The 10,000-nt window shown below is 50.1% G+C and overlaps 2 protein-coding genes across 4 annotated transcripts in view; both read left to right on the top strand.

Moving 5' to 3' along the window:
* Positions 1-4,015, top strand: part of LOC118772359 — a 44,963-nt gene extending 40,948 nt beyond the window's left edge. Inside the window, exons 36-41 of the mRNA XM_036520620.1 lie at positions 1,229-1,396; positions 1,593-1,754; positions 2,307-2,477; positions 2,986-3,178; positions 3,223-3,354; positions 3,489-4,015. Coding sequence (XP_036376513.1) covers positions 1,229-1,396; positions 1,593-1,754; positions 2,307-2,477; positions 2,986-3,178; positions 3,223-3,354; positions 3,489-4,015 — 1,353 coding nt within the window. The remainder of the gene's footprint in view (positions 1-1,228; positions 1,397-1,592; positions 1,755-2,306; positions 2,478-2,985; positions 3,179-3,222; positions 3,355-3,488) is intronic.
* A 2,082-nt stretch (positions 4,016-6,097) lies between these two features.
* Positions 6,098-10,000, top strand: part of flt1 (fms related receptor tyrosine kinase 1) — a 53,440-nt gene continuing 49,537 nt past the window's right edge. For all 3 annotated transcript variants that reach the window (XM_036520986.1, XM_036520987.1, XM_036520988.1), the window contains exon 1: positions 6,098-6,292. In XM_036520986.1, coding sequence (XP_036376879.1) covers positions 6,238-6,292 — 55 coding nt within the window. In that variant the 5' untranslated portion in view covers positions 6,098-6,237. The remainder of the gene's footprint in view (positions 6,293-10,000) is intronic.

A 10,000-nucleotide genomic window follows, 5' to 3' on the forward strand; every position in this document is an offset into this window, starting at 1 on the left:
ATGCGCACGCACACACACTCACATGCACACGTACGCACACGCTCACGCACACGCACACACATACACGCTCACACGTACGCACACGCTCACACACACGCACACGCACACACACACACGCTCACACGCACTCACATGCTCACACGCTCACACCCTCACACACACGCTCACATGCTCACACACACACACGCACACACACGTTCACATGCTCACACACACACGCACACACACGTTCACATGCTCACACATATATACACACACACACGCGCACTCACACTCACACACACACACACACACACACACACACGCTCACATGCTCACACACACACACTCACACACACACACAGTCTCATTCATGCTGAGAGACATGCTCATGCTCTCTGAGTGTGTATATATGTAACTGCACAATAACAGAGCAGTGAGATCACATCAGCATTTACAGAGTCTCTGCAGTGGAGGGGGGTCCATGGGTATTGCAATATAAGTATGATCCATTATTCACACATAGTATTGTGAAAACGTATATGTATTACATTACTATCATTTAATAGACACTCTTATCAAGAGTGACTTACATAAGTTACAATTTTTACCTGTTACCCATTTATACTGCTGGAAATTTACTGAGGCAATTCTGGGTTAAGTATCTTGCCCAAGGGTACAGCAGCAGTGTCGCAGTGGGGAATTGAACCAGCAACCCTTTGGTTATGAGCCCTGCTCCTTACCACTATGCTACACATTGTAGTAATGCTCAGTATAATGCTGTGCAGGTATATGTGGTTGTGTTCAGTGTAATGCTGTACAGGTATAGGTGGTTGTGTTCAGTGTAATGCTGTACAGGTATAGGTGGTTGTGTTCAGTGTAATGCTGTACAGGTATAGGTGGTTGTGTTCAGTGTAATGCTGTACAGGTATAGGTGGTTGTGTTCAGTGCAGTGCTGTACAGGTATAGGTGGTTGTGTTCAGTGCAGTGCTGTACAGGTATAGGTTGTTGTGTTCAGTGTAATGCTGTACAGGTATAGGTGGTTGTGTTCAGTGTAATGCTGTACAGGTATAGGTGGTTGTGTTCAGTGTAATGCTGTACAGGTATAGGTGGTTGTGTTCAGTGCAGTGCTGTACAGGTATAGATGGTTGTGTTCAGTGTAATGCTGTACAGGTATAGGTGGTTGTGTTCAGTGCAGTGCTGTACAGGTATAGGTGGTTGTGTTCAGTGTAATGCTGTACAGGTATAGGTGGTTGTGTTCAGTGTAGTGTTGGTTTCAGGTGAGCTGGCATCCTTGCTGCAGGAGGCCACTGTGAAGATAATCAGCCACAACACCTGCAACAAGCTGTATGACGACGCCGTCACTCCCAGAATGCTGTGCGCTGGGAACCTGCAGGGAGGGGTGGATGCCTGCCAGGTGAGAATCCGCTGGTACAGACACACACATTAGCATACCTGTGTGTGCTCCTGTGAATAGCTTTCTCTTTGTGTATGTGTACTTGAGCGCACCTGTGTGTGTACCTGAGTATACCTGTGTGTTTGTACCTGTGCATACCTGTGTGTTTGTACCTGTGTGTACCTATGCACACCTGTGTGTACCTGTGTGTCTGCAGGGCGACTCGGGTGGGCCTTTGGTGTGTCAGGAGAAGGGCCGGCGCTGGTTCCTGGCAGGAGTTGTGAGCTGGGGCGAGGGCTGTGCCCGGCAGAACCGGCCCGGCGTCTACACACAGGTCACCAAGTTCTCAGAATGGGTCCACCAGCAGACCAAAGGCCAGGTTTGAGGGGCCGGGCCGGAAGCACAGACACTGGTTATCTGCACATGCTCAGCGGCTGCTCTGATTGCTCACTCTCAGTCCAGGGGGTGGCCCACCCATCCTCTGTCTCTTGTATTAGCCTAACATTTAATACTCATCAAACCCCATCCAGCAGCAAGCAACTGAGGAGGAACGTGGGCGTGCATGTGCCAATGCAGGAGTCTTTAACCATGAAAAGGAGTTAGATATAAAACATTCCTGTAGGGGGCAGCAGTGTGAAACAGCGGCTGGGCTTGCATCCCAGAGGTTGCAGGCTCAGTTCCCAGTGGGGCACTGCTGTTGTGCCTTTGAGAGAGGTGCTAAAGCCAACGCACCAGCCAGTACGCAGCTGTGTTAAAGCTGATTTACACGGTGAGAGCACGGCTGGTTGCCCTGGATACAGGCCTCTGGCTGTGCTCACAGAGGGTGCATCTCAGGTGTGCCACAGGCAGGCTGCCCTCAGATCAAGTGTTGTCACAGGTTTCCTGTTTGGACCTGGTTCTGGTTTCGGCTGCGAGCTTTGGGCTGTGGCAGGGTTTCATGGTTCCTCACCTGGCCTTTGAGCCCAGTCTGGCTGCAGGTTTTGAAGAGCTTCAGAATATTTGTTCCAAAAAAACCCTGGATGGAAAGGTGATATCAGAGGGCCTGTCCCTGGTCCACAAGTCAAACTCGCTGCAGCCAGTTCCGGCCCAGCTCTCAGACCCAGTAAGCACTGGTTCTGACCGCTCTCAGACCCAATGGAGCCGGTTCTGACCCAGCTGTCAGACCCAGTGGGGCTGGTTCTGACCCGGCTCTCAGAGCCAGCAGGGTTAGTTCTGACCCGGCTCTCAGACTCAGTGCTACTGCTAGTCTGCAATTTTTACTGTCAGCCTGTTTGGGCCTAGGACATTAAAAATACATTTTGAACCTAAATATCAATTCCCTACATTTTATTTTATCTGTGATTTCATTCTGTCTGCCTGCCCGTGTCTCTAATGAGAGCGGTAATCATTGCAGTGGAGTTTCAGATGCTGCGTATGAAGGCTGCTGTGTGGAATCTTACTGTTGAAGCACCACAGAGGAGTTTCTGCTGCACCGACAGCGCGCTGATCTGAGGACAGGCTTTCTGCTGAATCGCACCCCGAGCGAACCCCCTCTACACCCAGAGCGAACCCCCTCTACACCCAGAGCGAACCCCCTCTGCACCCTGAGCGAACCCCCTCTGCACCCCGAGCATACCCCTCTGCACCCCGAACGAACCCCCTCTGCACCCCGAGCGAACCCCCTCTGCACCCCGAGCGAACCCCCTCCGCACCCCGAGCGAACCCCTCCGCACACCGAGCGAACCCCTCCGCACACCGAGCGAACCCCTCCGCACACCGAGCGCACCCCTCTGCACCCTGAGCGCACCCCTCTGCACACCGAGCGTACCCCCTCTGCACCCCGAGTGTAACTCCCTCTGCACCCTGAGCGAACCCCCTCTGCACCCTGAGCGAACCCCCTCTGCACCCCGAGCGCACCCCTCCGCACACCGAGCGTACCCCCTCTGCACCCCGAGCGTACCCCCTCTGCACCCCGAGCGTACCCCCTCTGCACCCCGAGCGTACCCCCTCTGCACCCCGAGTGTAACTCCCTCTGCACCCCGAGTGTAACTCCCTCTGCACCCCGAGTGAACTCCCTCTGCACCCCGAGCGTACCCCCTCTGCACCCCGAGTGTAACTCCCTCTGCACCCCGAGTGAACCCCCTCTGCACCCCGAGCGTACCCCTCTGCACCCCGAGCGTACCCCTCTGCATACCGAGCGTACCCCCTCCGCACACCGAGCGTACCCCTCCGCACCCCCAGCGTACCCCTCCGCACCCCGAGCGTACCCCTCCGCACCCCGAGCGTACCCTTCTGCACTCCGAGCGTACCCCTCCGCACCCCGAGCGTACCCCTCCGCACCCCAAGCGTACCCCTCTGCACCCCGAGCGTACCCCCTCTGCACCCCGAGCGTACCCCTCCGCACACCGAGCGTACCCCCTCTGCACCCCGAGCGTACCCCCTCTGCACCCCGAGCGTACCCCCTCTGCACCCCGAGCGTACCCCCTCTGCACCCCGAGTGTAACTCCCTCTGCACCCCGAATGAACCCCCTCTGCACCCCGAGTGAACCCCCTCTGCACCCCGAGCGTACCCCTCTGCACCCCGAGCGAGACCCCTCTGCACTCCATGCCTCAGTGCTGCCCCCTGGTGGGCAGCCTTTCCCTGACGCTCCACTGGGGTGACGTGGGAGACGGGTCTCCTGTGTGTCCCCCTGCTGCTGACTGACCGATCCGCACACACACGCCCCCTGGTGGCCACGCTGTGACACTACTCCCCCATCCAGCAATCATGCCTATGTACTTGAGATGTTCATATAACTGCTATTTTGTAATACCTTTTGAAGTTTATAAAGTAAATGGAATTAACTAGTTAGGGTACTGATGAAAATTAAGACAATATTAAAAAGACTCTTTAACACTGGTGCTGTGTGGTCATTGCTGGGTATGAATATGTGGATATTTCTGCATGAACGTTTGAATAGTGTGTCTGTGTGCCTGTGTGAATGTGTACACATATCTGTGTGTGTGCGTGTCTACAGCTATGTGTGTATTTCAGTGAGAGCGGTTGTATTCACTGGGAGAACAGGACTTGCAGAGGAGAACTCAGAGAAGGAAGACTACAGGTGTGGAAGACTATAGAGGTGTATTACAGGGGAGGCAGACTGGAGGAAGACTACGTCTGAGGAAGGCTGTAATGATGGTGTCACGTGATGAAGTCACCAGTGGGTGAGGACCTTAGGTTGTGCAGAAATGGAGGACTTTCACTTTTTAAAAAAAAAAAAAAAGTTCAGTCAAGATCACTACGCTGATGGGGCAACTGCAGCCATGGGGCAACTGACTGTCCCGTCCCAATGGGGTCGCTCCTCTCAGACACGATCCCTGTCTGTACCGGTCTTTCAGTGATGGAGTGAACCCCCCACGGGGGCTAGAACAGTGGAATCGCTGGCGATATGCCAGTGCAGACTGCAGACCCACCTCTTGCATCTCAGTTCCACCTCAATCCCCGCCCCCTAACACCGGCTACCTCTAGGATTTAATGTGCATTTTATGTGCTGTACTGTGATGTTTTTGGATTCTCTTTTCTAGTGACTGATGTAATGTAGCATACCTGGCTTTCGTTGTCTAGTCAGGTTGCACAGGTGAACTTGTGGTAGGGCTTGAATAGTGTTATGCTCACACTCACTGGTCTGACACTGTTGCTCATTTAACTTGAATCGATACACTTACGTTCTATTACGCTGGAAGTCGCTCCAGAGAAGAGCGTCTGCTAAATGCATGTAATGTTACGTAAATAATTTCACAGTCCAGTCACTAGGTGGCGATATTGTTGTGAAATGCTTCTAAACAATTATGAGATTGCAGGTGCAAATCGTGGAGGCACTGCTGTTTTTCCTCTGGGGCTATATTTCCCTCAGGCAAATCTGCTAAAATACGCTCAATAAAATCTGTCCGTGCACGCAGATAGTATATAAGATATCTTAGATCATGAAGCAAATAAGCAGTATAGTAATAGTAATATTATTACTATTAGTAGTACTACTGTGTACTGTATGGAGACACATTAACTCAGGCAAGGTGGACCAGACTATAAAGGATAGAATTAAGATGGCACTTTCATCAACTTCCACGCACTGATTGTACACAGCAGCGAGCCATTTCAATGGGAATTTATGTTTATTAAAGTAAACCACCTGTAGTCTGCAGTTAAACGCACAGCTGGCCTTTGTTAGCAGAGTGTTTTTTGCACTCTTCCCACAGCAGTGTGACATTTGTAGGGTTTTGGTCCCGATGTTTGGCTTTGACGGGGAGTCGCCTGGCTTTGCGGGACTTGCAGCTCTGAGGCCGGCGACCTGCTCCTAACAGGAGGGCAGCCTCCCGCTGCTTTTGGACTGGGCTGTTGTTTCCTAAAGTGACTTTAGCACCAGGTGTGGCCGGTGTTAAAGTTTTCGGTGCCTCTTGTCCGAACAGGGCTCGTGTTGTAAACGCGGGCTGATTCGGGCTCCGGTTGATTGTTTCCCGGTAGGAAACGCGCGTGGATAACGCTGGATTCCCAGCGGATAAAAATATCCAGGCGAGGAGGCATACGTGAGTGTGTGTGTGGGGAGGGCTGTGTGAGAATCCGCACGGATGGGAGCACGGCGCTGTCCAACCGGAGGTGCGCGCGATGGGTGTGACCCGGCGCACGTCAGCGCGAGCCTCGTAGCTGTGGGAAAAGTATAAATGTGAGCGCGCGACTGCGATGGGAAAAGCTGCTGGAGTAACGGGGACCGGACGCCGCGCGGGGATTACTGCCGTCAGCACCCGAGGAATGGCCGCGTTTTAAGCGCTCGCACGCCCCGCAGAAGCCCGACTGGCAGCGATAAAGGAGCTGTGATTCCGTTACACAGACGCTCTCAGATTTAACCATGTTGTATTTTGTGATGTTTGCTCTCTGCGGATGGCGAAGTGCGCTGGCCAAGGGTGAGTCTGGGTATTTATGGAATTCTGCGACTGGTGCAACTTTTAATTGTATTTATTTGGGAAAAACTGAACTCTTAGTGTGTTGTAGCGGTCTACATGCAGGTGTAACGCTTTTCATGGCATGTATATCTGTCTGTTATGTTTTTTAAGTAGAAACGAGAGAAAACATCTTCTCAAGAAATCAAACACTAATCGACAGCATGGCTGAGGTTGTTATGTGCGAAGCACTGGACACTTTAAGGTGTGGAGACTTTCGGATTTCAGGATGCCCTCGTGCACTGCGGTCAGCGGTCTCCCCGGGGATGTCTCGCGCACCACGTGCGTGCAGGTCTGCCTGTCACTGCGCGGGACAGGGACACGCATTGAATTTTATAAACGTCATATAAATCGGATTGATTGATGTTTGATAACTGGCAGCACGCTAACGCGCGTGACGGAGTGAATGCCAGCGTTATGTTTTTGTTAGAATAACAGGAGCCTAGCTACCGTGCCCTGACCCCGGCTCTCGCTTTGGCCCCAGTTGAATCAGCAAGGGCGTTATTTCCTCAACTTGATGAATCTGTTAAATGGATCTTCTAATGTAAATTGCTCAGGGTCGTGACCACCCCAAGGAAACTTTTGAGTGGACAGGAACTTGTGCTAATCAGCGCGTATTGCTAAAACAGACGCGCTCGCGGGAATTCTGGAACGAGCTGGAATGTAATCCACGAGCGCGGCATCGTGTCGCGCGATCTTTCTTTTAATTATCAACAACTTTTATTCCACAATTAATAATCATCGCACAATTTTCAAAAATAGAAATATTTTATCATGGATTTAGCTTTAGAATCATACCACCTTACGAACAATGTATAATAATGATTATGAGATTAAGTAAATATTATTATTATTATTATTATTATTATTATAGTGAAAACGTTTCAGGCATACTTAAAAGGTTATGGTGACGATAACATTTGTTACAACTGTCGCGGAAATATTTAAGTAAAACGTCAATTTAATGAAAACTTTATTTCAGCGGTTACAGCTATAGCGGGTTTTGCTTCGAATTCATCGAAATGTTCCGTGTGTGTTGCACTGCATGCACTGCATGCACTGCAATCAGTAAAGAATTTCATTTAAAAAAAATAATAAACCAAAACACTTAATTAGAAAATATAATGACGTCAATGGTTGCCATGATTCATTCCATATGCTATTGAAACGTAGGCTATTTAATGGAATTTTCAGTCGTATTCAATAGTTTCCATTGCACTGGCAATAAGAAATATATTTGTAAATAATAACATGCATTTTAGAATGTATTCTGTAGGTATTTAACGTTTAATTCAGTATTTCAAGACATGCTATAACAAGGCCATTTTTAAGTTCTCCGAAGGTCCTTTTTGTCTCGTTTAATTTGATGGAAGACGTTTTCCGATAGATCTTATGAATATGCATATGTGTGAAAACAGTTTTACACTGATAAAGTACACCCAAACCCACAATCATATACATTTATGTGTGCGAATTTATACTTGAACAATTTACGCTACAAACAAGCAAGCGCCTATAAAAAATCATTATAAAAATCCTATGAAAATGAATATTCTCTATAAATTTCATACATGTCGTTATTGGACTCTATTGAGTTAGACAACTGCTGCGGTGTTTTTTGCGGAATTGCCACTCCTGCATATTATGTTATGGAATAATTTTAAATTTAGATCTCAGTCATCAGTGCATGTGTTATTGTAGCGATTTCTTTGAAATGGAGAGGCCGCTGTATCAAATCTTACAACTCAAGCGAAAGCCAGTGTCATTGAATGGTCCCGTATTTGCGGAGATAATTAATGAAAGAAATGAAATGAGATCTGGATTTACAGCTGTCTCTTTCACTGAGTGCAATCTCTGCAGAGGCTGCCCTGCTCGCGCGCCAGCTTCCTGATCTTATACATAGATATTTCATTACATTTTTGGCATTTAGCAGACGCTCTTATCCAGAGCCGCTTACAGAGGTTACAGTTTTTATGTTACCCATTTATACAGCTGGATATTTACTGAGGCAATTCTGGGTTACACCTTACACAAGAATACTGCAGCAGTGCCCCAGCGGGGAATCAAACCGGCATCCCTTCAGTTATAAGTCCCGCTCTTTACCACTGTGCTACACTGCCGCCATTCATGTATCTTATATATAGATAAGATTGATGCCTGTCTGTCTTTTGTTCAGTAGATGATATTTTGAAAGGTAATTATGTGTGAGCATAAATATCTGGTGACATTGACTGGTTTATCACTTAGATAATGCGTGTTGTCTTTGCGTGTGTGTGTGCTCATCATTTGAAATATGTTATTTAGAAAGGCAATTCTCTTTACTTGGGGATATAATAGGTGTTGAATCAGGTTTAGGAAAAAAATGTCACATTACATTAGCGTGAAACTGTGGTTGCTGTATAGTTGGTGTAACTTTAGAAAGTCCCAACATTAAAGTGGAAAGAGTTAGATGAGGATGTATGTGTCTGTCACACTCACAGTGAGTCATGCTCTCTTCTTTCTCCTTTTTCTCTTGACTCATTGCGTGTTTCTCCTTTTTCTCTTTAATCGCTGGGTGTTTCTCCTTTTACTCATTGCTGGTGCTCAGTGCGGCTCATGCTCATGATGGCAGCCTGGGTTAACCCGTGCAGATGCTTGTGGAGGCTGGGCGTATGCTCCTGATGCTGTTTGAGTAAAGGTTTCACACCCGGGCCGCAGGACACTGAGCGATTCGGCAGGTTTCACACCCGGGCCGCAGGACACTGAGCGATTCGGCAGGTTTCACACCCGGGCCGCAGGGTACTGAGCGATTCGGCAGGTTTCACACCCGGGCCGCAGGGTACTGAGTGATTCGGCAGGTTTCACACCCGGGCCGCAGGGCTCAGCGCCTTTGCTTTCTGAACCACCCGGGAGTGCTCTTCTGTCTCCATAGTAACAGCCATGGTCCCTAACCCTAACCCTAACCCTAACCCTAACAGTACCCCTAACCCTAACACTAACGCTACCCCTAACCCTAACCCTACCCCTAACCCTAACACTAACGCTACCCCACCCTTATGAAGAGCATGACTTACTGGCCGTGCTTCAGGTGCGAAAGGGACAGAGGTCATCTGTGTGGGATAGAGAGGGTCCAGGTGACCACGCTGAGGAAGAATGGCCGGTACGATATGAACACTGCAGATGTGCTGTTACTGTCAGCTCTGATAGGAATGTGCAATATTTCCACTGTAAGACTGATATCAGTAGGTTTTCATCAGAAAAGGAAGCCCAGTCATATTTGCAAGTGCTACACGACACGCAGGAGAATTACAGGGTAAATGTTTACTGTTGGGTGCGATAAATGAGCTGTTTTCTCTCGCTGCGTGTGAGAGGGGTGAGCGGGTGAGCGGGTGCGCGGGTGCGCGGGTGAGCGGGTGAGTGGGTGAGTGGGTGCGCGGGTGCGCGGGTGCAAGGGTGCGCGGGTGAGTGGGTGGGGGGGTGGGGGGGTGAGTGGGTGCAAGGGTGCGAGGGTGAGCGGGTAAGCGGGTGAGCGGGTGCGCGGGTGCGCGGGTGCAAGGGTGCGCGGGTGAGTGGGTGGGGGGGTGGGGGGGTGAGTGGGTGCAAGGGTGCGAGGGTGAGCGGGTAAGCGGGTGAGCGGGTGCGCGGGTGCGAGGGTGAGCGGGTGCACATGTGCGCGGGTGAGCCGGTGAGCCG

Source organism: Megalops cyprinoides, chromosome 2 (assembly GCF_013368585.1).
Source record: "Megalops cyprinoides isolate fMegCyp1 chromosome 2, fMegCyp1.pri, whole genome shotgun sequence".
NCBI lineage: Eukaryota > Metazoa > Chordata > Actinopteri > Elopiformes > Megalopidae > Megalops > Megalops cyprinoides.